This window comes from Pan paniscus, chromosome 2 (assembly GCF_029289425.2).
Source record: "Pan paniscus chromosome 2, NHGRI_mPanPan1-v2.0_pri, whole genome shotgun sequence".
NCBI lineage: Eukaryota > Metazoa > Chordata > Mammalia > Primates > Hominidae > Pan > Pan paniscus.
The window spans coordinates 14538986-14565691 of NC_085926.1; the positions used below are offsets into that span (position 1 = coordinate 14538986).

Consider the following 26706-nt stretch of genomic DNA (forward strand, 5'->3'; position numbering starts at 1 on the left):
ACATATGTTGCAGAGGTGGCTCTAGAACCCCAGGTTCCTGCCCTCTCTCTACCAAGGCAGGTGTTCATGCTTCCTCCATCCTTTTCCCAAACCATGAAAGCCCCTCTGATGAATCAGGCTACAGACCACACTCATAGGAAGGGCAAGACACCCGCTCGGGAATCATGGCTGCCACAGAAATCAGGCTTTGCCTGTGAACCAGCAGTGAGAGCCTCCCTTGAGAAAGTCGGAGGGTTCCCCCACATGCAGAACTCCTGCCAAACCCCATCACTTCGCAGCAATCCTATCTCTGGAATCCTTTGGCCTAGCATTCACCAGCATGCAGGATTCCTAGGACGGATGGAACACAGGGCAGTTCTGGATACACAGATCTGACCAGTAATAAAAATGAATTACACAGCGAGGAAGTGATTCCCTTCTCAGTAATCTCCCAGCCCTTCTGATTCCATGCAGGAGTCTCCTTTCGGCTCTTCCACGCTACCTCCCTGAAACTTGCAGACAAATAATTTTAAACAAAGACAGAGCAGGCCCCAGGCTCAGAGGCCCCACAGTACATGGATTCCAGCCCAAAGCATCAGGAGGCACTACTGGCAGAAGGTGAGGCTCAGGGAGGCTCTGTTGGGCAACTCAGCTAGGCTGGAGGTTCTGGGCTCCTTTACACAGACTCTGCTGAGGGATTCTGTCTTCATCCTAAAGGTGTGGGTGGCAGAGGCCTCTCAGGGCTAGCCGAGGAAGCAGGAAGTGGGCACTTGAATGGCATCACCCAGCTCCTTCTCGAGACCTGAGGACAGCGTGAGGGCTGCCCCACTGCCATAGCCCCTGTCCCATCCCCACTGTAAGCCTCTCCTCTGCAGTTGAGAGGCGTGAGCCTCTAGAGGAGCAGCAAAGCTGTGGCTTAGCTGTGCAAACAGAGAGGAAGGGAAGGGAGCAGAGAACACATGCCTTTAGGGATGGGCAGATCTGAGGTCAAATCCCAACTCAGTGTGCCTTAGTTTCCTCATCTGACAGATGGGGCTAACAGTTCCTGCCTCTAGTATGGCAGGGTTACACGAGATCACAAGCATAGAGCACTTAGCGGAGGGTGGCACACAGTAGGTGCTAGATAAATAATATGTAACCGTTATTAGTGTTGTGGTTATTCCGCATGGAGCCCAACCCCTTGTGTGTGAATGGGGATGGGAGGCCCAGTGAGGTGAAGGCAGGAAAGTCAGGAATCTGATGCGTTCCATGAACTATCACATCAAATCCTTAGAGCGCATGAGGGTGGTCCTAGGAACATCCCTATTTTACAAGCAAGGAAACTGAAGCTCAGAGAGGTGCGGTATTCTACCAGAGTCACACAGCATGCATGCGGCAAAACAGGTCTCAGGTCCCAGCCACCAAACTAGGCCGCTGCCACATCTAGGCCCAGGGAGCACCCCTTATAAAATCCCTATTGTGGGCCAGGCTGTGGGCCGAGCCCCCCCTGGCTGGCTTAGCCCAGGGAGGGCAGGCTGCGTTGCCTGGGGTTTTGCAGACTGTTAAGTGGCAGAGCACGGTTGGGAGCTCTGGCCGTGGATGAGGCCGCTTCCTAGCTCCATCAGTGCCTTTGGTAGGAAGAGAGATGGCCCAGGTGGTCTGCAGTGCCAGCTGAAATTGACGTGTGGAGAGCACAGCAATAAATAAGTAATAAATAAATAAGGAGGCCGAGGCTCCCAGGGTGCGGGAGAGGCAGAGTTCTGACCTGGTGGGGTTTCCTGTCACCAGTTAACCCTGGAGGGTGCCCTGTAAGTGTCCCAGGCCTTACAGGTGAGGACACTCTGAGGACCACATCCAGACCTGCATAGGGAGGTGGATCTGCCAGCTCCAGGCCCAGCTCTGGGTCTCTGTCCCCTACACACCCACCCCAGAGACCCCACAGGCCTCAGGGCCCACTGCAGGAGCCTACAGTTATGTGCAAAACTGACTACGGAGCCCAGCCTGAAAACTCCCTGACTATGTGGCACTTCCCTTCCCTGGGGCCCCTTAGCTCTTCAGCTGCAAGAGGGATAACCTCGCCCTACCTGCCACCTACGGCTGTCCTGGGTCAAATGAAGAAGGGGAGCTCCGAGGGCAGGGTGGATCTGTCCATTACGCCTGGCACTGACTTGGAGGGGGCAAAATACTTGTTAGGTGCAATCTCAGGAGTGTTTAATGGTGTGGGCTGTGGAGCCAGCCTGCCCGGGTTCAAATCCCAGCTCCACCACCTTCTAGCTGTGCAACAAGACTGTGTTACTTACCTGACTGAGCCTCAGTTTCCTCACCTATAAAGTGGAGATGATAATAGGATGTGCCTTCCTGTATGCTGTGAGAGTGACACGGGATCAAATGAACATGAAGCTCCTCACACACATTCATTAAAAACACAGAGCATTATCTTAAGATTGGTGTTGCAGAGTTCCAAGTGAAATTGGAATTCAAGTAGACCTTGGGGAGTCAAGTGGACCAAGGGCCAATTCCTTGGTTGAAGTGGAATTCAGGTAGACCCTGGTGGGTCTGGTAAATTAGCAGTGCAGGTGAGCCAAGGTGTATGCTGAGAAAGAATTTATCAAAAAAAAAAAAAAAAAAAGGAGCCAAGAGAGATGCTACGATCCAGTAGTTTCTAATGGTAGCATCCCAGCATTATGTTGGGCCCAAGAGAAGACAACTGTGGGAGGCAGTGGTCGGTGTATTTCTCTGTCTCGTCCCAAGCTCAGGGCATGATGTGTCACCTCTGTCTTGGGGGTGCAGGATCCACCAGAAGTCACTAGGGCTCAGCCTGTTCAGAGCTAATTTGGGAGGTGGCTCCATAGATCCCAGAAGATCCAGGTCCCACTGAGGAGCTGCCTGGCTACAGTAGGTGCAACACAAGAAACGGAACTGAGGAAGACATGGTCCCTGTCCTCTAAAAACTCCTGGCAGAGACAGACGCTGCTTCTCCCTGAGCCTCAGTTTCCCCGTCTGAACACTGGGGTCAAGAATCTGCACCTTATAGTGCTGCAGGAAAAGAAATAATGAGTCCAAATAACTCCAGCCCCATCCCTGTGTCAGCAGAGGCTGGAGAGAACTTGAGGCCAGTTATGATTTGATGATTTATGCTAGGCATCTGAGGACGGGCTTGGTGGCTCAGACCCATAATTCCAGCCCTTTGGGAGGCCAAGGTGGTACAATCACTTCAGGCCAGGAGTTCAAGACCCGCCTGGGCAACATAGTGAGACTCTGTCTCTATAATTTTTTTTTTTAATTAGCCTGGCATGGTGGTGCATGCCTATAGTCCCAGCTACTCACGAGGCTGAGGCAGGAGGTTCACTTGAGCCCAGGAGTTTGAGGCTTCAGTGATCTCTGATCGTAGCACTGCATTCCAGCCTGAGTGACAGAGGGAGATCCTGTCTAAAAAAACCCAGCAACAACAAAACAAAAACAAAAAGCACGTGTATGTATACAGTATACAGTCAATATGCTTCTCTGCCCATGTGCAGTCCAGCTTCTCTAGACTTCTATCCCCTTTTCTCCCAGCAATGTCACCCCCATTTCCCTTGGGGAGCTGCTCCTTCCCTGCATCCAGGGGAGGAGCTTTGTCTTTCAGCTCCAGGAGGGCCTTGACCCAAAGCAGACCAAGTAGCCTATCCCAACCCCCAGCCACGGCAAGCAGCTCAAGGATGGGCACATGACCCAAGTCAACCCAGTGAGATGCTATTCTGGGGCTTTGGATGAAGCCACTAGGAAAGGGAATCTTCTGGAGGTGTGGAGAAGCTGTGTCAGTCAGGCTGCTGGCGGCCACTGTGGCACCAAAAGAGAAGAGAAAGACAAATCCAATCCTGATGATGATGGCATCTCAGCACCTGGAACCCACCATGCCTGAAGTTGGGTATCCCTTTTGAACTTAAGCCAATACATTCCCTTCTTTGTTTAAGCCAGTTTGGGTTTGGTTTTTGGTAACTTGGGCCCAAAAGTATCCTGACTAATCCAGTGTCTTCCTCATCTCAGAGTTCCAGATTCCAGCACACAGCAGGGGCGCAGCAAGGGCTCAGTGAATGAGAGATGGAACATGGAATAATATGCTCCCCAAACTCTACCTTCAGCAGAGGAGCCCTGGGCCCTCAACTTTAGTCAAAGGAGGCCACAGCTGGATATGAATTACTTTGGGTGCAGGGGCCCCAGCTGAGCAGTTCAACTGGAAGATCAGGAAGACAGCAGAGGGAGGCTTGGGGTCCTAGGTTCCAGCCATCTGAAGCTTGCTCATTACCTGAGCCACACCTGCCAGGCTCCCCTGTGCTCCCCAGATTTTTGCAGGATCCTTCTGCAGACAGCAGCCCCAGGGAATTGTGAGGGAACAGAGGCTCCCTTAAAGGAGATGAACCCATGGATGCTTCAGGCTGAGTCATCAAGAAAACAGCAAGGGCAGATCAGCCCAGCTGGGAGCCAGGAGGTCTGAGTTCAGGCCCCAGCCAGTGTGCACTACTGTGTGGCCTCGAGCAAGTCTCTGCTATTCTCTGGCCTCCATGGGCTGTACTCCATGGTCTTCCCTAAGTTCATCCTCCCTATAGCATTCTCACTTTCTCGGTCCCAAGGCCCAGAGAGGTTCCCCCTGTTGTCAAAGGTCACACAGCCACTAAGGTGGCCAAGCCAGGATTCAAACACAGGACTATCTGGCTCTCCTCAAAACTGAGGCTGCACAGAGCCCAGGAGATAGGTTAAAGAAGGGAAAAGATCACAGAGGGATCCAGGCCAGCCTCCACCAATGCTGCTTTTTCCATTCCTGCCTCAGCTTCACAAAGCTCCAGAGGCCCCAGGTTGCTGCCATCCCCACCTGCTTCCCGAAACAAATTAGCATCTCATCAGAGATGCCTTTAATCTTCTCAGCCTTTTCTTCCCCACGGGCCAAGTGGTGACATTTCTGCTGCCCAGCTCTACTGATCTAAATAAGGCCAAGGCCGCCAAGGCTGGCTCTGTGGGTGGAAGAGAGGAGGCTGGGGGCAGACCCTCTTGACCGCTTATCCAGGCTGGGGGAGGGAGAGGATGCAGGCAGATGCAGGTCATCCATCCATCTCTCCATCCATTTGCTCATCCAGCAGATCTTTATTCAGCACTGTCTGTGTGCCAAGCGTGGAGGTACAGCCACCAAGGCTTCGAGGTGCTAATATTCTAGCGAGGAAGACAGGGTAAATGACAGATGTAACAGATAAGTAAAGGATGCAACATGTTGCGAGGTGAAAGCTGCAAAAAAATAAACAGAGCAAGTGAGGAGTACTGGAGTACAGAAGTTGATGTTGCCAGTTACAAAGGGGCTGGTCCCCCCAGAACCCAGACTCTGGACTCTAAATTCCTTTGCCCAGCAAAAGGACCCCCAGGACTCCTGAAGGCAATGGATGATTGCAGGGCTGAGGCAGGGAAAATGCAATATGAGCCTTTCTTGTAGTCTCAGAAAGTAAGGAAGTGCTCAGGGTCTGAGTGGGGAAAGTTGTGAGGACACAGAAGCCAGCTGGAGGGGTCTCCCACCGGCCAAATTTGGGACAACTTGAACATCAGAAAAGAATCATGACTACAAAACTGTAGTGATCCATGTGTTCCTATCGATTCTGAAAAGAAAAAAATAAAATCTGGCTGGTTCCTTTGGGGGTGGTTAAGATACCACATCATTTTTCTGTGAACAGATACATGAAGGTAAAGAATGAAGCACGTTTCCTGTGTTTCCTGTATACGCAGTGTTTTAGGAGGCCCTAATAAGGGAAAGGCATCCTTCAGAGAAGAACCACAGCAGATAAGTGCTGAAGAAATGACAGAATTGGAAAACCACCTTTTTGCAATCCTGGTGAAATAAAGGATCCAGCACTGACTCTGTGACTGAGGGATGAGGCAGACGGTCCTCGGACTCCCGGACAGGTCTCAGCATCACCCAGAGTGGAACTATGTGGCATTACGGGCGCCAGATGGGACGTGGAAGGAAGCCCACAGCATTCCCTGAGATGGATTCTTTCCTGCAAAATTGGACCTGAATCAAATCCAGCTTTAGCCCCAAATATCAGTTGGGAGAAAGTACAATGGGGCAGAAGAATGAATTAAATGATACCACGAGAACATTCCACAGGAAAAATGGCCTGGGTTCTCCAACAAATAATGAGAGTGGGGGAAAAAAGAGGGAAAAGGGACTGTTACAGATTAAAAGAGACACAAGAGACTGATCAACCAAATGTGGCAAGGGACCTTACTTGAATCCTGATTTGAATAAACCGATCATGAAAAGACATTTTGGAGACAACCAGGGAAAATTGCACGAAGACTGGGTACAAGATGATATGAAGAAATTATGGTTAATTCTGTTGGGTTGCTGCTGTTGTAATGAGAGTTGAGAAAAAGTCTTTATCTGTGGAGATACAGATGAAACAAAAAAAAAAGTTCTGTGGTTTGCCCTTAAAATGCCTCAAGGGTATTTCTGTGTTATATGTGCTATTTGGAAGTAAATGAAAATTTAAAATTTAAAATAAAAATTAAAAGGGAGTCATAAAAGGCCTCACTAAAAAGGTGACATTTAGAGAAAGGGTTAAAAGAGGGAGGGTGCCTTGGTGGGCGGGGGCTGGGGGAAGAGTGTGCTCCTGAGGGAGGAGGAGCAGCGTGGGCCTGGAGGGTCCAAGGAAGGGCAAGCAATGCAGGGTCTCCTGAGGATCTGGCTTTTCCTCTGAGGATGTGGGAGCTTTGCCTGGGGCTTTAACACCATCCCTCTGGCTGCTGGAGGGAGAAGGCAGGGAGGAGGGGTGTAGGGGAAGGGCACAGAACTCGGGGCTCCACAGTCATCAAGCCTCACCTTATCATAAGGTGATGTCACCTGGCTGCTAGAATTACAGGGGAGCTTAAAAGAACTAGTGCTGAATCAGAAACTTAGGGGGTGGCATCCAGGCAGTGGCCACTTTTTAAGCTTCCCCAGTGATTCTACTGAACACTGGGGTGGAGAGTCACTGTCACCTTGCTGCCCTATAATGAAGACGGGAACACTGCCATTCGGAGAAAGAAAGCGGCTGTTTCTGCTTCACATGGCGACCGAGTGGCAGAGGAAGGATTTCCAATAAACCCCTCCACCCTTACCCATCTCCTGCCCTCCACCCTCACCAGACCTGCTCTGAGGCTCAGGAAGCAGAGGAAGCAGCCCCAAGGGAGGCTAAAACCCTGCCAGGGGAAGCAGCTCATCCATCTGATGGCTCCCAGACAATCCCGAGCCAAGAAAGAAAATGCCACCAAGCGTTTTCAGTATGGGCTAGGGCGGCTGGCTGACAGGTGCACCCACAGGGCCACCTGCCAAGAAACAGGTGGCATGCCTGTTAATATTCCTGGCACTGCCTTTAAAGAGCAATAATTAGGAGCAAAAGCCTAGGCAGGCACCATTCACAAGTACGCAGATTAAATCGTGGGCCGCGTGGGTGGAGGTGTCGGAAATGCCACTACGGTCCTCGTGTGCCACGGGGCAGCAGCTCCACCGGGGCTCCTCCTCAAGCCAGGCCACGGCAGTGGCGGCCACCTCCTCCACTCTGACCCCAGGCTCCCTCCCCACACCTGCCATGTCTCAGGGAGGGGACGGCCTGCCGAGGGGGTTCAGAGACAAACAGTGCTGGATTCAAATCCCATGCTGCTTAGGCCTCCCTAAAGTCAGTAAGTATAGCATCACACAGGCACCCGGTGGTGTGACATTTCATGAAAATGACACAAGTCTGGGGCCTGCAAGGGCTCCGTGCGTGGGACCTGACTTAAAATTATGTACCAGGCATTTCTCTTGCTGAGCTTCAGTTTCCTCATCTGAAAAATGGGGAAAGGGGAGAAAAATGAATCACATTAATGGTCACTCTGTGACAAAGGCAGACGCTGTTCCAGCCCTGGATGCCCATTAACCTTCTTCAGCACCCCACCACGTGGGGCCTGATTATGCTCATGAATGGGGAGATCAGGCAGGAGGCCAAGGTCATGCAGCTTGAAGCCGAGTGGGAATCTGAATCAGGTGCTGGCCAGGCCCACCCTGGGACCCACCCTGCTATTCTAAACACAGACGCGCCTCTTGCTCAGCTCCGTGCGAGCGTGTGGGTGGTGTGATTCAATACAGCAAACACGGCACACCGAGCACAAGGGGCACGGCACAGCCCACAGCCGGGCACCCGAGCTCCAGTGGCCCTGGGTCTCTGTGCCAGGGGGTCTGCCCAGCATTTCTGGAGGTTGAGAGGGCTTTTCCAGGTCAGAAGTGGGAGATGGGATCAGGCTCCCGCTCTTCCCTGGGCACCAGCCAGTGAGACCCTCATCTGGGAAACGAGGCAAGAATTAAGGGAAAGGGGCAAAGGCTGGGTCTACCCTTGGGGAGACAGTGTTACATGAGAGGTTCTTGTCCCCTCTGGCAGGTGGGTTAATTGAGAAGGGAAAAAACAAGCTCAAGGTCACTGAGTCCATTGAAAGCAGAGTCAGGGCTTGAACTCAAGTGCTGGGCTCCCAGACGGGGCTGCTGTTCCCACTTAGCAGATGTGCCTGTTGGGCCGGTGGCTGGAGTGGAGCTGGACCCCCACGCTAATAGGGCTTCTCAGGCCCTCACAAACACAGGAAAAGGCCTCCAGCCTCCACATGGCAACAAGAACCGACCCGCACAGCTGGGCAGGACAGTGCCTCCTCTCTCCCTACCTCCCCAACAAATCCCACACCCCAAGTCCTGAAGGCCCGGAGAGATGGGAGAGCAGGGTTGTGCCACAGGATGAGAAGGGGCTGTGTAAAATTTACCCACTCCGGGCCTTGGCATCCTCAGTGTAAGTGGCCAGCAGCACAGCACTGCCTTGGGAAAGGGAAAGTGGGTGTGACAGACCCTTGCAGGGAGCTACGTCCCAGCATCGCCCTTCCTGCAGCCAGTCTGCAGGTCTGTACCTCCCACCTGGCCCATAGAAAACTAGAAGCCCACACAGAGGGACGCTGGAGCTTGTCCCGGCCACCTCGTCACCAGCACAGCCCCCATCCTGCCATGTGTCTCACCCCCACAACTGCCAAGCTCAAGCACAGAGAAAGGAGGGTGCCCGAGGTGACACAGCTCACTCATAGCTTGCTAGTGGCAGGGCCATCTCTGGGTGCTGCTTCCTGCGGGTCACAGCACAGAAGCTTCTAGCCTCAGATGAAGAAAGGGAGAAGCGCATCCCAGAGGTGCCCTGAGGCTCTCAGACAGCCCAGCCCTGCTGCAGCATGGCCAATATCTGTGTGATCTTTCTCCAGGTCAGCAGGGTCAATGATCTGGACAAAGTCCTGTGACTCTGGCCATTCAAACGAGCCACCGTAGTGTGGGAATCGGAGTCCAGCAGGAAACTAGGTGACAGACCACAAGAGCCACAGGGCTGTTAGACAAGATCACAGAGCCACATGACCACAGGGGACTGGGTGATAGCCCACAGGGCCACAGAGCTCCCAGGGATGGGGACACAGAGTCACACACCACAGGACTGGGCGACAGCCCACAAGGGCACACAAAATTGAAACCCTGGAGCCACAGAATGTTAGCTTCAGGAAGCCCCAGATGGTGGCTCAAGAACTGCAGGGCATTACGCTCATGGATCCATACCCACCACACTGTGGTCTGGCCACAGGCCATTAGAACCGCAGCAGAGAATGCCAGAACTACAGACAGAAGCCACAGCAGCAAGTGGAGCCAAACCATAGGTTATCAGAGTCAGGGTGGGGACGGAGCAAGGCGATCAACATCACTGGACCTCAGACCATTCAGTGTTCAAAGGGACAGTGTAAGCCATCCGTGTTGCTCACCAAGCAAGCCGTGACCCCCTAAAAGCTCCTTTTCACAGCCCCTGACCCCTCCAATCTTGCCCTTAGCTCCAAAGAGCTCCAATCTTGCCCTTAACCCTGGAAAACTCCCCTTTCCATGGCTTCCAGTGAGAGATGCAGTCACATGGCCACTGTGTGACCTGGGATGATTCTCTGCCGACTCTGGGCCTCAGTTTCCCCACTGTAAAATTAAGAAGTTGGCCCTCTCTGAGGTCCTTTCTGATTATTGGAGGTGGGGTCCAATAATCAAAGGTAGGGTCAACCTCACCTCCAATAATCTGTGAAATGATCACATCACTTCTCTCCCTCTCTACAATCTTCTCTGGCTCCCAAAGGATCACTTGAATGAATGAATGAATGAATGAACGTCAACTGCCCAGCCTTGAGGCATCTTTTTGCCCTTTGCCCTCAGTCCTGCTGCTTGAGGCCAGCTGGAGCATTCAATGATTCCCCTCGATTTCCCTTTCAGTTTGGGGCAGATTCTTATGCAACTCACTCAGCAGTGAGGGCAAGGCTAGGACTCAAACCCAGGACTCTTGGTTCCAAACACCCTTCCAATCTGTTTCTGAGCACTGGAAAAAATACCTACAAGGAAGAAGAGAGCAGGCCCCTAAGATGAATCTTGGCTACAAGTCATTCTAAGCCCCCTGCCTCTGCAGCATGGGATCCCGCTCGGTGAGGCCAACCATCCCTCATGCCCTCCCTGGGGACCCTGCGTGCCTCTGGGCTGTAGTGTCACATGGCATCCCAGGAGTCATGGCATCCCAGGAGACATGGCATCCCAGGAAACATGGCATCCCAGGAGTCAGGAGAGACAGCACGAGGTTCAGGATGATGCCGCCACTCCAGGGACAAGGAAAACCAGGGGTGATAACAAGGTCACAACACACACTGGGGACTCTTCTAGTCCTCAAACAAGGATTTTCATGAGGCCCTGGCAGTGGGAGCATTGAGAGAACCTGTAATGATGATACAGCGGTATAATCCAGTAGCATTTATTCCCAGGCCCAAAGCATTCAATAGTGCCCATCATTCATTCACTTGCTCATGTGCTGGGCAGCTCTTATGCTCCAGCAGTGAATAAGGCTTCCAGCACTTACGTTCTACACAGAGAGACAAACAAAGACATGATAAATATGTAACACAACACAGGTTGAAATAAGTGCTTTGAAGACAAATGAAGTGGTGTGAGATGGTTATGAGGTAGGGGGAGGTCTCTGTGATCAAGTCTTCACACAAATGAAGGGAATAGGGGACCCAACCATGCCCAACCATGCAGATTGCTGAGCCAGGCAAAGAACACAGCCCATGCAAAGGCCCTGGTTTGAGGCCCAGCAAGGAGGCCAGGGCTGGAGCTGAGTGATGGAGGGAGTAGCAGAAAGGATGTCAGTGGGGTCCCAGGGGCAGACCACCAAGGGCCAGGTTGGCTGCAGTGAGGACTTTGGTCTTCCTCAGAGGGAGGTGGGAGCCATGGGAGGGTGTTGAAGAGAGGAGGGAGTGATCTGACCTAGGTTTTAACAGTATCCCTGTGGCTGCAGGGGAGGGACAGACTGAGGAGGGAGTGAGGGTGGAGGTGGGAAGACCAGTGAAGAGGCCACTGCAACCATGCAACTAATAGACACCGGGATGCGGACCAGGTCCGTAAGAGGCAGCCAGTCGTGGACATGTTTTAAAGAAAAGTAGTGACTCACAGACACACACAGCCCTGTGAGGCCAGGAGAAGTATGTTCACTTTACAGAGGAGGAACCTGAGGCTCAGAGAGGTTAAGTCACCTGCCCAGTGTCACACAGCAAGGGAGTGTCAGAGCTGGGATTAAAACCCAGGCCATCTGGTTCCGAGGCCTGTGCTCTCTCATTCTGTCATGAACGTCTCCTTGGGACTCATACCTGACTCACGTGGCACAGGTCTGGGGTCTGAGATTGGAAGTGGACCATCCCCACCCCCAACACTAGTGCCAGGATCAGCTACAGAGCAAAACTGGGAAGGGGTCCAGAAGTATACCTGTGTGGCAGGGAGAGAGAGATGGGATGGGGCCCCTGCATAGGTTGGGACAGGTGAGAGCGAGGGAGGAGTAGCTAGGGATGTATTCCAGCTTTCTGGACCTGGATGTGGAGTGTGAGGTCAGCACACCATGAGCACTCAGCAAACAACCCCCATGGGCAGGCCGTGCAGTCAGACAACCGAGGCTCCAACCTCAGCTCTGCCCTTCACCAGCTGTGTGGCCTCCAGAGCATCACTTACCCTCTCCATGTCTCGGCTTCCTGACCTGCTCACTGGGGCTGTTGTGGAGGTAATGCAGGGAAAATGCTGGGGAAAATGCTGGCCGGGCAGCTAGCAGAGTAATCAATCCAGCTGACAGGCAGAAGCTGGGCCATCAGGATTACGGGGAGGGGCTGCAGTGCCAGCCTTCCCCACTCTGCCCAGACGCCCCCGCCTTATGGGGCTTTGCCTCCCACCCACTTTCCATCTTCTGCAGTGGACTCGGGGCCTCCTTCCTGTCCCTGATTCAGAAGTGACAGCCAAGACTGAGTTGTGTCTGCTAGCCTGGAATTACGACTTCTGGGGAAGAAAATGATTAACGTGGTTGCAGAAGCCTGGATCCTTAGAATCGGGCTGTGTCAGAGAAAGCTTCTGGTCCAAACTACACCCCACCCATTTTACAGTTGGGGAAACTGAGGCCAGGAGAGAGGGCACATTTTCTAAGCCACTAGATCCTTAGGGCCTGGTGCCTAGTCCGCTGCCTTGGGGGAGTCCCAGGGAGGCCTAGGGGATACAGTCAGGGCAATGGGCTTGGCCAATCAGGATTGCCAGGGCCCTGCTGGGCCACACATTAAAGTTCTGGTTGCCGGATCGTGGGAGATCCAGGGGTCCTGGGGGAGAGACCTGGAGACATTGGGTGAGGAGACCTTGGGGAACCAGTTGTTTCCCAGCCAGTGTGGGGGTGCTGCAGTATTTTAACACCAGCCACACACATGCCAGCGCCGCTTCCTCCACCACCCCCCTCTTGCTGCAACTGGTGCAGCTCCTTCCAGCCTCAGCCTCTGTGCTACACCCTCTATATGCGTTTTCCTCCAGAGCCTCACAAGCACCCTGTGAGGATGCATTTTTAACTTCAAGGACCACCACTTGCCAAGGGGAAGTGACCTGCCGTGGTCCCACAGTTAGTTTGTGGCAGAGGCAGAAGTCGAGCCAGGCCCTGTTCTAAGCACTTTATGTATATGAACTCATTTAACTCTCACAAAAACCTTTGCACAAGGACTATAATTATCCCAATTTTACAGTGGAGGAAACTGAGGCTCGGAGAGGTGACATGGCTTGCTCAAGGTCACCTACTTGGCTAGTGGCAGAGCTGGGATTTGAACCCAGGCTGTCTGGCCCCAGAGCCCAAGCAAAGGAAGAGGGGTTTGTAGCAATGGGGTGAAGCTGAGAGAAAGGATGGGGGAAACATGCCCCAGAGGAGGAAGGACTTTTGAGAACAGGGGTGTCTAACATTCACTTGTGTGTGTGATGAAATCCCCTTTGTCATCTCCTTCCTGCCAGCATCACAGAGCTATTCCTCTTTGGTCTTCAGAGCATGTGTGTCCCAGCCTGACCCCAGATCAGCATCTTGCCGACAGAGACAGCCCACCTGGGATGGCGTCATGACCCTTACACTGAAGCAGCAGCAGGAAGTCAGAGCCACGGGGCCGGGAGGGGAGCTGCCCTGTGCACAGTGGAGGGTGTCTGGGCCAGCTGGGGCCAGGACCAGGGGTGCTGAGGCTCAGTCAGATTAAAAGCAGAGCTATGCAAAGTGCGGCTGCAGGTCCCGTCCTGTCTTTGAACTATTTGTTGCTGGACAGTGATTGTTACGTTTGGAAACAAACATTTGAGAACCAATGGTTAAAAACTATTACAGCAATTTCACACATTGCCACAATATCTAAGTGCCTGATCAGTGGCTTCTATTTTTCATGTCTTTGTTTTTTAATTTCATTTTTCAATAACTCATTGTTAGTGTATTTTTCTCAAATGTATCAGTCTCCAGTGGATTGAAAGTAAAAAGAAAATACTGGCCTTCCCCAGATAGCCCAAGAGGCACTGCTTTTACCGGAGCTACCCAGTGGTGAGAAGCTGGCGCTCGACCTGATGTGCAATTCAACCTAAAATAAAGCTGTAAGGTAAAAGTTCTGCTTTTGAAATGAAGGAAACTTTTATGTGAGCTGAAACAGATGTAACTTTTTTTAGGTCAGGGTTTCTCAACCTCAGGCAGTATTGACATTTTGGACCAGACAATTCTTTGTGGTGGCAGGGAGCTGTCCTGTGCACTGCAGGGTGTTGGCAGCATCCCTGTCCCCTACCACTGGATACCAGTGGCATATACCCTCTCCCCACTTGTGACAACCCAAAATGTCTCCAGAGGTTGCCAAATGTCCCCTGGGGAAAAAAAATCACCCCCTGTTGAGAACGGCTGGTTTGGATGTTCTGCTTTTCTGTGTGTGTGAGAGAATGTGTCTAGGAGAGTGTCTGTACGTGCAGGTGTGTGTCTGTGTGTGCCTGGGCATGTGTGTGCTTTATTCCAGGCCCACCTTCCTCACTCACATTGCCTGGCCTCGTAGGCATCTGTGTTTGCAACCCTGGTGTCACCCATTAGTCTCAAGTAGCGCCCGTCAGATCTCCCCTCCCTCCAGGCACGGCTGTCACTGAGGCACAGTCTATGAAGGTTGCAGTGGAAACCACGGGACCCTCAGAGCCACTGTCTGCACTGGATGAAGCTGCCCTCCAATGCTTCCCAGCCCCCCACCTCAGATCCCTACCCGCACCGCACCTCCCAAGACACCGGGGCACAGACAAGATCTCAGCAGTTGGACAGAAACCAATACTCCCGACAGAGAAGGGCCTCAGGCCTGAAGAATGACAGCCTGAGGTTAAGTAAAGTGGTCATCGAGAACCAGGGATAAAGAAGAAGCTGAACCGTCACCTGGCAGGGGAGCTGGAGGAACACAGGCTCACTGTAGGGAACATGAGGGAGTACAGCTTGTTCAATCTGCACACATCTGTGCCCCAACCCTCATTCAGGGGACTCTGACTCAGAATAACCTGGGCAGGGTCCCAGGATCTGTATTTTTAAAGCTCACCAGGTGGTGTTGATACACAGCAAGAGTTGAGAATCCCCTGGGAAGCTTGATAGAAATATAAGTTCGTGGCAAAACAAAAGTAAGGAGTCTGACAGTACCAAGCATTGCTGAGGATGCGGAGCAACTGGAACTCTCAGACACTGCTGGTGGTGATGTAAAGTGGTACAGCGACTTTGGAAAGCTGTTTGATAGTATCCATTAAAATTTCAAGATACGTATATTCTAAAATATATCTCAATAAAGCTGTTAAAAATATGCATATCCTGTGGGCTGGTGATTCCACTTGAGGGTATATACTCAACAGAAATGTATGCATTTCAGTACCGGAGGCATGTTTAGGCACCTGAGTATTCACAGCAGCGTTTTCCATAAAAGTCAAAAATTGAAACAAACTGAAAGTCCAACCATGGTAGAAGAGATCAATAAAAATGGCGGCATATTCACGCAACGGAACTTTTTTTTTTTTTTCTAAAACGCTCCCAGTCCATTTACTGGCCACATGAGGTGGTCGTCGAGACACAAGTTAGAAGATTATCACAGGAAGTAGTATAATAAATGCCCAGCAGTACAAGGGGTTCAACAGAAGTGAACAAGGCACAAGAGTTCTGTCTTCAGGAAACAGGCCAGTTCCCACATGGAGCAGGTGACTCCTATACGCCTGTGAGGCTCAGGGTTGTCGTGTCTGGCTCTGGCCTGCTGGAGCGCATGGTCCCTGGAGCCCGCAGCCAGCTCGGTGGAGCTGAGCATCCAGTTCGTACTTCTCGCAGAAATTATCAGTGAAGGGGATGCAGGTGAGGAACTCACACCACTCACGGCAGACAGGATAGAAGTAGAAGAGGACCACCAGGCCAGCCAGGAGGCCCAGGAAGACCACCTGAAAGATGATGATCAGGCAGCATTTCCAGTACAGATGGAACTTGCTGAAGCTGATGTAGCGCTAGAAGGCGAAGGAGAGAAAGAGGCCACTGATGAACCCCGAAATGTGGGCAAAGTTGTCGATCCAGGGCAGCAGCCCAAAGGTGCAGAGGAAGAGCACCACAGCCAGCAGCTTGAAGAAGGCATGCCAGGGCCGCTCCAGGATCTGCCAGCTCTGGAAGAGCTCCATGAAGAGGCAGGCCAGGATGCCAAACTGGGAGCCAGCTGGAACCACCTCTGCTCGGTACAGCAGGAAGATGGCACTGGCCAGGTTGCCAGTGACACCACTCAGCAGGTAGATGATGGCTATGTGGTGCCACCCTGCCAGCTTCTCCAGGTCCCGCGGGACGGTCATCTGGAAGCAGATGGACACCAGGTAGTGCAGGATCCTGGTGTGCAGGAAGAGGGACAGCCACAGGCGGTAGAACTGGTCAGGCACCTCAGGGTTGAGGAAAGGCAGGAGCCCACACACATCATCCATGCAGTGCACCTGAGAGCAGAGCGTGGCCTCCTCATGGAAATAGCCCCTCATGAAGTCACAGTACTCCCGGGAGGTGATCTCACACTCGCCGTTGGTGCCAATGCAGCAGGGCCGTCCTGTGATGACACAGTCCATGTGGGGAAGGTTGGTGTGGTTCCCAGGGTTGTTTCTGGTGCAGAACGGCCACTTGGTAATGTCTTCTGGCCACTCACGGGGGTCTTCCCAGGAGGGCTCATCATATACCCTGGGATCCTGGTGACAGACAGAGCCAAACTGTCTCTTGTGGCCGGCAAGCTCTGGGGCGCTGGAATGGATGGGTCACTTCACCCACATTGCCAGCATGGGCGAGCACTCCTCCTCCGAGGTCTGCAGGCAGCCCGACCTGTCGTTGTGCATGCAGCAGGCCGAGTGCTTCTCGTGCTCGCGCCCTGCGCGAATGAAGCTGTGCACCTGCGGATCCTGGCATATGCAAGGCGAAAACTTGGCACCCAGGTGGATGAGGGCCTCCGAGCTGGGCCCGATCCAGAAGTTCTCCTGCTGCACGTACTTGACGTTCTCGTAGACCCAGTGGTTCCACAGCATCGAGTCCACCGTTTCATGCTGTGAGAAGCCCACGGGCACGATGCCATAGATGCACACGGCTAGAATGGTGACGAGCAAGTGCACGAAGGTGAGCCAGTGGGTGAAGAAGGGCCTGTGGCTGTCCATGTCCTCGATCTGTCGCTTGACGAAGCTGTCGATGTGCTTGTGGTAGGTGTGGTTGTTGAGCCGTCCCACCATGCTCAGCCCATGCAGCCGCTTCTCCCGGGCGAAGAGTTTGCGCACCCGCACAGCGATGCGCTGGTTCCGCCGCGGCCCCGCGGTGCTCACCATCTCCTGTCGGAGCCGCCCCTTGGGCTGCGAGGCTGCGGTGTCTTCCTGCTTCCGCCAGCCTCGCTCCAAAGGCAGCATCAGGTGGCTGGGCTCAAGCTCACTGCGGTCCAGGGCCCTGCCAGTGAGGTACTCCTGCTCCGGTGCCTTCTCCCAGTCCTTGAGTGCTGCCTCTGATGGGGACTCAAAAACTTCGTCCGGGTATGTGGACAGCTCTTCATGGAGGATACCTTCCTGGGCAAAGAAGGATGTGTCCAGCTCATCAGGGAAATTCGTGTTTTCCGCCAGAAAGCTGGCTGGAGTGAAGCTTCGACGCTGTGCCCGGCGCAAGGTGCCATCCCTAATCGAGCAGCCTTTCATCAGTGCTGCGGCTGCATGGAAGCTCATCTTGGCCACCAACTCTCGCTTCCCGCAATGGAAGTTTACATAACAATGAAAAAGAATGCGCAACATACAACAAAACGGATGAATATCAAAAACATCATGCTGAATGAAAAGGGCTGGACAGTAAAGAGTATACCCTGTATTATTCCATTGATAGGAAATTCAAGTACAGGTGAAAACAAACTTCCCTGTGCAGCGATTCACATAAGGTGATAACACCATAAAGAACAGCCAGGGAATGATTTTCAAAAAAGGTCAGGAGGGTGGGTACCTCTGGGGGAGCAGGAGGGGGATGTGATTGGAGATGAGCCCACGTGGCAGGGTGGGGGGATCTTCTAAGGGGATGGCAATGCTCTGTTTCCCAACCAGAGTGGTTATAAGCGTGTTTACTTTCCATTACTCTCTACGCTGCACCTCTATGCTCTGTTTCTCAACCAGAGTGGTTATAAGCGTGTTTACTTTTCATTCCTCTCTACGCTGCACCTCTATGTTAAACTCACACATATATTTTATAATTTTAAGTAAAAGAGGAGAAAAAAGATGCATCTGTGCCACTGCCCGCAATGCTGATTCCTTATGTTTGGGCTCAGGCCTGGGATGAGCATTCCGAATATGCCCGCACCACCCCCAGGTGATTCCAGTTCACAAGGTTCTGGGGCCACACGGGGCTCTAAGACGTCTGCTGAGCACACGTGGGGTGAGGAATCCAGAAGCCAGCCTCAAACGGGTGGATCCCACCTCTCCACCCATTGCTGGTTTTGAGTGGTGTGTGGTAACTGAGGTGGGGGCCCAGCAAGCCCCCAGCATAGCAGCCGGCCCACAGGCCACCCTCTGTTGATGCCAGTCTTCTACAGAATTGTCCTGTGGGATATTCGCTTTAATAGGCACATGCTGGGCTTATAGAGGGACTCTGGACAGGAGGGTGGGAGCTCGTCACTAGTCACTGGAATCCCATAGCCGAGGCTGGCAGCCTAGAGAACCTACCCTGAAGGTCAGGCCCTTTAACAAAAGGGTGGAGAGGAAGCAACTTGAGGGGCTGTCATCAGGGAGGCAGCTGGCATCTTCTGGGGCATCTGCTGAGGCCCGCCCTGTCTCCCCAGAGCTTGAGGGGTGGGCTGGCAGGCAGGCAGGAGAAAAGGGGAGCTTCAGGCCCATCCTCTGTGTGAGAAGTCACAGAAGATGGCAGCTGCGTGGAGGCTGTGCCCCCTTATCAGCCAGGACAGGCTTGGGTAGGTGAGTCTGGACGCCACCCCATCACCACCTAAGGTGATGATTTATTAATCACCTGCTAAGTGCGGGCAGCCATGGCCAGTGCTGGAAATGGGAGGACCCACCCCTGTGGGGCTCAGGACTGCTGTGTTATAAAAGGCAGTGAGTGGATCGGGGGCGTGGTGAGAGGGTGTAGCAGGCAGCAGCTCCAGGAGGCTGGGGGCAAGGTCTGGAGATCCGTGGGAATTAGCCACACCAGGAACCCCAGGCAGATAGAAGAGCCCGGGCAGGACATGGGGTGGGCTGACAGTGAGCACAGGCTGAGCCTTCCACGCAATGGGCGTGGCTCTCAAAGCTTTCCTGCATTCACTCTGTCCATCCTCAGGACGGCACTGCGATGCGGGTGCTGTGAGTCCCATTCTACAGATGGAGAACTGGGCCGCAGAGAGGTTAAGTAACCTGCACAAGGTCACACAGCTCATCAGCAGCTGAGGCTGGATTGGAACCCACTTCATTACACGGCCTCGCATTCGGCTTGTTTTTCCCCAAGAATTGAAAGGCCAGGGAGCAAGGAGGGCGGGGAGAGGCGAGGGTGAGAGAGGCCTGGTGCTGGGCCACGCTGGGCCGGAGGGCCATGGGAAGACTTTGAACTTGATCCTCACAGCAGTGGGGACCCACTGACCATAGAGAGCAAGTAATGATATCAGATACGCATTTTACAGGTGCTCTCCTGCCACGTACAGCCTGACCGTCGGGCAACACCGGCCAGTCAACAAACATGGCCTCACTGGTGCAACATTTGCTGAGCACCTCGCGGGAACTATCTTCTCTTCAGGCCGTAGGTTCCATTTTGACCCCACTGCTAGACAGCAAGGACATCTCAAATACCAATGTGTGAATTTTACCGACTTTGATGACTGTAAGGAAGCCCTGTCCTGCACAAACCCCATCAACCACTTGAACCATTGATTCATCCTCTAAAAAGCACAGTTAGGCCACTCTCAAGCTTTTCCACTTTCGGTCTTGCTTTGTTGAGATAGGTTTCATGAAGTCTTTCCTAATTAAAGTTTGTAATGAGGATTTGATTCATCAACACATTTCTTTGCTCGTAGCTCCTACACCAGTTGTAGACAACTTCTACCACTGTGGAGTTCCTTTTTTGCACATTATTTCCTTCGGCTCCAATTCTCTCCCTTCAAATTTTTGCAGAATTTAATGTTGGCATGGAGATTGGATTCATCTGTCAATTTTTAGATCAATAACTATTTTTACTGTGCACAGTTTTAGTTGATGCCAGTTTTATTTTGTGTTATTTCTACTAGTGATGTTCATGTTGAATTGGATAAGAGACAAATGGTGCATGTTTCTTTCTTAGGAAACCAATGAGAAATAGAAAAATGTTTGTGAGTCAGAAAAAGAAAAGAAGACAGACAACCAAGAGAAAGAGATCCAGAAAGAGACAGAGGCTGATAGAGAGGCAGAGACAGGAAGACACAGAGACAAAGCAGAGAGAGACACATGCAGTGATGGTTTGGCTCCTGGCCACTCAGTGGAGTCAAATGACAGTGTCCATCCTAGTGTGCCCCATTGCCCTGCTTCCTCTCCAATCAAAAGCTGGACATTCCCACTTCCAGGAAGTTGCCTTAACCTGGAAGGTCCTTTCCTTCTGGACTTAGCTCAAGGTTGCTCATTCAATTGCTCAGGACAGCTTTATCAAAATAAGATAAAAGGTCACCCAGATGGTGTCCCAGCAGACATGGCCTCTGGGAAGATACTGACCAACGGACAACACCCCAGGCCCAAGTAAAACCAACTCATCCCTTGGCCTAAGCCAAGTTGCTCACATGCACCCTAGGTGCATGTGAGGCTGGGGGTCCCACTTGTGAAGTATCTAGCAGGGCACTGGCACACAGTGGATGCTTAAATAGTGTCCCTCTGCCCTGATGTCATCATGGTCCCCACCTCAATGGGCTGGCTAAGGATGGTGCAAACCCTCTCAGCTCTGGTTTCACTTACAACAGAACAGTGGCCTCATCCTCGCCCAGGGCCTGTGGGGTGAAGAGGATGGGAGCTTAAGGTCTCCCTGGCTCAGCCTTCAGGCTGGTGAGGGGTCCTCCTTTGCAGGACAGACCTAGACTCAGATTGAGCAGAGGCAGACTCTCGTTGCCCTTCTCTTCCTGCCATCTCCACTGTGTGGAGCTCCATGTTAAGAAAGCCTCTGAGGCTGAGCCTTTGGGAAGAACTGTGGTGATCGATGAGCACTGTCATCGACGAGGGGCAGGGGAGCTTGTCTTGTGTTTCCTGCATCTTTAGTTGCTGCTCTGGAAAGACCAAGAGCACAGGGACCTGGGTCTGAGTCTTAGGTACACCACCACCAGCTAGTGACTGTGGGCAAGACTTGTCACCTCTCCGAGCCTCAGTTCTTCATCTGGGAAATAGGGATAATATCATGATTTATCTCATAGGGTTGTCATGAGGACTAAGGGAAGTGGTGCATATGTGGGTGCTAATAAGAATTTATGAAGGGGCTGGGCACCATGGCCCACGTCTGTAATCCTAGCGTGTTGGGAGGCCGAGGCAGAAGGATCACTTGAGGTCAGGAGCTCAAGACCAGCCTGGCCAACATGGTGAAATCCCGTCTCTACTAAAAATACAAAAATTAGCCAGGCATGGTGGCAGGCACCTGTAATCCCAGCTACTCGGGAAGCTGAAACAGGAGAATCACTTGAGCCTGGGAGGCAAAGGTTGCAGTGAGCTGAGATTGTGCCACTGCATTCCAGCCTGGGCAACAGAGCAAGGCTCCATCTCAGGAAAAAAAAAAAAAAAAGAATTTATGAAGGAATGGGTTTTTTCTCCCTTATTTGTCAGGTGAGTCAGCAGTGGGGTAGAAGAGCTGTGGTCTGAGCTGCATTATTTTCACACATGGTGACCCAGGCCAGCTGTTTTTTTTTTTTTTTTTTCTCTCTCTCTCTCTCTGGCCCTCAATTTCCTCTCCAATAAAGTGGACCTAACAGTTTCTTATAAAGAGCTAAACACACACTTAGCATGCAACCCAGCAATCCCACTCCTAGGTATTTAGCCAAGAGAAAGGAAACACATATTCACATGACACTTGCGTATCAGTGTTTAGGGCGGCTTTATCCACAGCACCCCAAACTAGAACCCACACAAATGCCCACCAACAAGTGGATGGATGAACGCTCTGAGGTACATCCACTCCCCGGAAGAACAAGGCACTGACACGTGCAACTACATGGGTGGGTCTCAAAACAGGCTGAGCCAAAGAGGCCAGAGACAAAAGATATCCACGCTGTGATTCGGTTTATATGAAACTCTTAAAGACAAACTGAATACATACCAACAGGAAGATCAGTGGTGGCCTAGGTCTGGTGGGAATGTTCTAATTGTACCTTGATTGGGTTGGTGGCTACATAAAAATGTATACACTTGTCAAAACGTACTAAACTGTACACTAAAAATGAGTGTGTTTTATTGTATATACATTAGACTTCAACAAAGTTATTTTTAAAAAATGTCCCTGAGACAACCTTCCTGCAAACTTTCCAGGGCTCGTGTGTGATCGGATGGGAGGACGGGCATGTAGGAACTTTGTCAGGCGGGAAAGCCCTTCACAGGTGGGAGGCATTGTGGTAACTTCTATGGCTGGTACTGAAAACAGCAACCACAGCCCAACCACGCCAGTTCTACTGAGAGTCTCCCACCAAGATGGGAACGCCACAGCCCTGGAGTCAGGCCCACCCAGGCTGGCGTTCAGTCTCCCTCCTTCACAACCCGCTCTGCCACCTGCCTGGGGAAAAGTGGCCTTCCTCCCCAAGCCTCTGTTTCTGGAATATTCCTCTCAGCTTGGCTCTGGGCTGAACACAAGATGTGCCATCAACCCTTATCAAATGTTGATTTCTCCAGTGTCCATTGACCACGAGACCAGGGCCGAGAGGAGCAGCCTCCCTGGGGCTCACAGCACTGCAGCAGCAGAAGCAGCCAGAACCCCGCATCCTTCCATGCCATTCCTGGACTGGCCTTTGGGCTGCACTCGGTGCCATACGGGGTGGGGTGATGGGGTAAGGCTGTCCATCACATGGGTAACAGGTTCCCTCTGTGGCTTTCGTGGCAGTGTATGGCAGCCTCTCCTTTCAGCACAGAGGCTGATGGCTAAGTCACCGCATGCCAGGGCACTCAGAGAACTACTGTGTCCAACACAGGACTTCATGTTGGTCCCTGTGGGGCAGGGGCTGGGTCTGGTCACCTCCATACCCCAGCACCCAGAGGAGGTGCTAAGCCAACACTCATTTACAAGTGGTCCATGGAGACCACACCGTGCCAAGTCCTGGTGGCCCCAGAAGGTTCTCCTCCCTCTCCCTCTGCTAAGGCCCCATGGCCTCTCCTGCCCTTCCCTGGGTGGTTTCTCCAGCCTCAGGTGGGAAGGGGACCACACATCTTTAAATTGCCTCATGGTGTTAGATAAGCACCTTTGCTTCCCTGTAATGGTTCATTCATGCATCAACTTGGCCAGGCTGGGCTGGACGCAATGGTGCACACTTGTATTCCCAGCACTTTAGGAAGCCGAGGTGGGAGGATAATTTGAACTCAGGAGTTCCAGACCAGCCTGGGCAACATAGTGAGACCTTGTCTCTACAAAAAATAAAAAAAATTAGCCGGTGTGGTGGCCCATGCCTGAGCTTCCAACTTGAGAGACTGAGGCAGGAGGATCACTTGAGCCCAGTAGTTTGAGGCTGCAGTGAGCTGAGATCGCACCACTGTACTTCATGCACTCCAGCCTGGGCCACAGAATGAGACCCTGTCTCAAAAACAACAAAACAAACAAACAAACAAAAAACCCAGAAACCCACTTGACCAGGCTTTAGTGCCCAGTTGTTTGGTCAAACATAGTCTGGATGTGGCTGTGAAGGTATTTTTTAGATGTGATTACATTTAAATCAACAGACTTTTGAGTAAAGCATTTTACCCTCCACAATGTGGGTGGGCCTGATGCAATCAGCAGTGAAATTAAGAGCAAAGATTGAGATTCTCTAAAGAGGAAGGAATTGTCTTCAAGGCTGCAACATAGAGACCCTGCTTGAGCCTGCCTGGGCTGCCCTGCAGATTACTGACTACCAGCTCCACAATTGCATGAGCCAATTCCTTTAAATCAACCTCTCCCTCTCTGTCTTTCTGGATAGACATGATAGATGGATGGATGGATAGATGATAGATAGATGGATGGGCGGATGGGTGGATGGGTGGATAGATAGATGTTCGGATGGGTGGATGGATCTATTGGTTCTCTTTCTGTGGAGAACTCTGACTAATACACTCTTGGAGCCCCACCCTCCTCATCCAAATGAACTGAGGCTCCCACAGTGGACATCAGCTGTTTCTGCCCATCCAGCATACAGACCTCCTTTTGGTAACAGCACCCTGATTTTGCTCTGGGGAGACCCCCTCCCTTACCCCCTGTCCATGTGATTTCCTGGCTTATGGATGAGTTGGGTGAGAGCAGCAGCAGAGACTGACTGCAGAGGGGGTCTCCCTCCCCCAACCCTGTCCATGTGGTTCACAGGGCTGACACTGCTTCCAAGATGGGCATAAGCCAGGTTTATCCAATCATAGCAGTCCTTTCTCCAGGCCACAGTGACTGGCTGAGGGACAAGCACGTGACCCCACACTGTCCAATGGGAGACAGCCCCAGGACTTTTGCTGGAGCCATCTGCATGTTCTTTGTCCACTGGAAGGTAGAATGATATAAGTCTGGAGAGCCTGCCCGAAGCAAAGCCAACAGCCCAGAGAAAGAGAGAAGTGAATGATAGGAAGACCAAGCTCTGATGTTGTCCCTTGAGCCCCTGGATGTAGCCCTTCCTGATGCCAATATGAGCATTGAAAGTCTCTTTTGCACTTGGGCAAGTTGGGGTTGGGTTTCTACCACTTATAACCTAACACTGCCTGCCTGCTACTGCCTTCTTGGAAAGGCGTGAGAAGGAACGGGTGGTTGTGGCTCAGCTGATAGAGTTTGGCCTGGCCTCTGTTTTGGATGCTGGTGTTGGCAAGCTTGGAAGAGAGCTGAGGAGTAGGGCAACAGAGGAAAGACTTGAGAGAGGGGAGAAGTAGTGGGAAAAGGAATCCAGCAGCAGGGCTACCAGGGAGACAGGCTAGGGGAGACGAGAGATACCGGTCAGGAGCATGACGTGTTGCTCCTCATATCTCAGGGACTCCTCAGGAAAGCCACAGTTATACTCCCACTGCAGGGTATAAGAGTCTCGCAGCTCCACTTCCATGCAAATGTGCAAGCACTTGGCATTGGCAAAGTTTCTAATGTCAGCCCTCCTGGCAGGTATCCCACTGTGGTTTTAATTTCCATTTTCCTCAAGTAAGAAGCTGTTGAGCACCTTTTCATGCATTTACTGGCCGCTTGGATCACTGCTCAAGTCACTAGCCCAGTTTTCTATTGAGTTGTCTGTCTTCTTCTATAGGTGTTAAATACAGCTGCAAGGTAGGCACAGGGTGAGACCAGAGGCCACCCACAAGATTTAGGGACATCTGGATGGATCTAAAGGGGGTCTTTGCACAAATCACCAAGTCTTTCTAGCTTGGATGTTTTAGGAATCTTTGACCCTCATTCCTAGATTACAGGAAGGATTAAGGCAGGAGGTCTGGAGAAGAGAGGAAGGAAGGGCCAACAGATATCTGCTTCGTGTCCAGAGCCACTTCACCTTATTGTGCTGCAGCCACCCTTGTCTTCCCTGAACATGCCAAGCTTGTTTGTGCCTCAGGACCTTTGTATTTGTGCATGCAGTTCCTTGCAGGGCTGGCTCCTTCTCATCATTCAGGAAGTCTTCTCCGAGCGTCTCAGCTGAGAGGGTGTCTCCCTCCCTCTCTATCCCCTGATTCTGCTCCATTTATTTTCACTCCATGACCTAATTAGCATGCACATCTGTTTGTTGACATGTGCTTGGCTGGCTTGCCCATTAGAATTTAAGATCCATCAGGGCAAGGTCCTAGTCTCTGTCATGTTCACCACTGGGTCCTGAGGGCCTAAGGCAGTGCCTGGCACATAGTAGCTGCTCAGTAAACATTTGTTGAGTGAATGAGTGAACAAGTCTTAACAACAACCCTGTTAGGTAGACACTGACTATGTGTTCATTTCCCAGATGAAGACACTGAGACTCAGAGCAAGTGGCTGAGCAGGAGTGGAACCCAGGTCTTTCTCACTCCATAGGTTGTCATTGCTCCCCTACCCCTCTCCAGCTTTCTTTCGGCTCTGGGGGTAGCAGTTCCATGAATTCTTACCCCGTCTTATGACTGGATTTCCTGGCTCGTGGATGAGTTGGGTAAGAGCAGCAGGAGAGACTGACTGTAGTTGGGGGGATTTTGGGGGCTGGGAGCCCTGTGATGAGGCCAGTGCATGAACCGGATGCAGGGCAAGTTTACAAACCTAGGCCCACCTCAGTGGTCAAACCATCACGAGAGATGTCTTGAGAGATCTAGTCCAACCCCCAGCCGGAACAGGAACCCTTTTGACAGCAACCGTGATGGGGGCCCACCACCTCCCAGGGAAGTCCAGTCCAGTCTTGCCCAGCTCCAAGGGGAGCAAAAGCTACTGGGGCCTTCCTTGACCAGAGCTCAGCTGGCAGGCCGGGAGGCTGGGAGGCTGGGAGGCTGGGAGGCTGGGAGGCAGAGAGGGAAAGCCCAGCGCCTCCTAACTGGGAATTCTGAGCACTGCTGGATGTGTGGCAAGAAATTAGGTTAAAGGAAGAATAATCAGCTCATTAACCCCCTTGCCAGACTCCACATGCTCACAAGGCCTGCTTCTAAGCTACGCTGCTGACTGTCACTGCCTACCGCGACCCGGGTGGAGGGGTACAAGTGAGATATTTTATTTATGTGTCACGCATATTTATTAGGAAGAGGTAAATAAATTAGCTGCCTGCCATCTG

General features: G+C 52.1%; 2 protein-coding genes across 3 annotated transcripts in view; both read right to left on the minus strand.

Moving 5' to 3' along the window:
• GRIP2 (glutamate receptor interacting protein 2) overlaps positions 1-26706 on the minus strand; it is a 111615-nt gene that overhangs the window by 65691 nt on the left and 19218 nt on the right. The gene's annotated exons all lie outside the window — the stretch shown is intronic.
• LOC134729931 (inactive rhomboid protein 1-like) lies at positions 15414-25047 on the minus strand. The gene is given in 3 exon segments (XM_063602704.1): positions 15414-17569; positions 18533-18663; positions 24942-25047. Coding segments are annotated over 3 exon segments (2241 nt in total). The 3' UTR covers positions 15414-15565.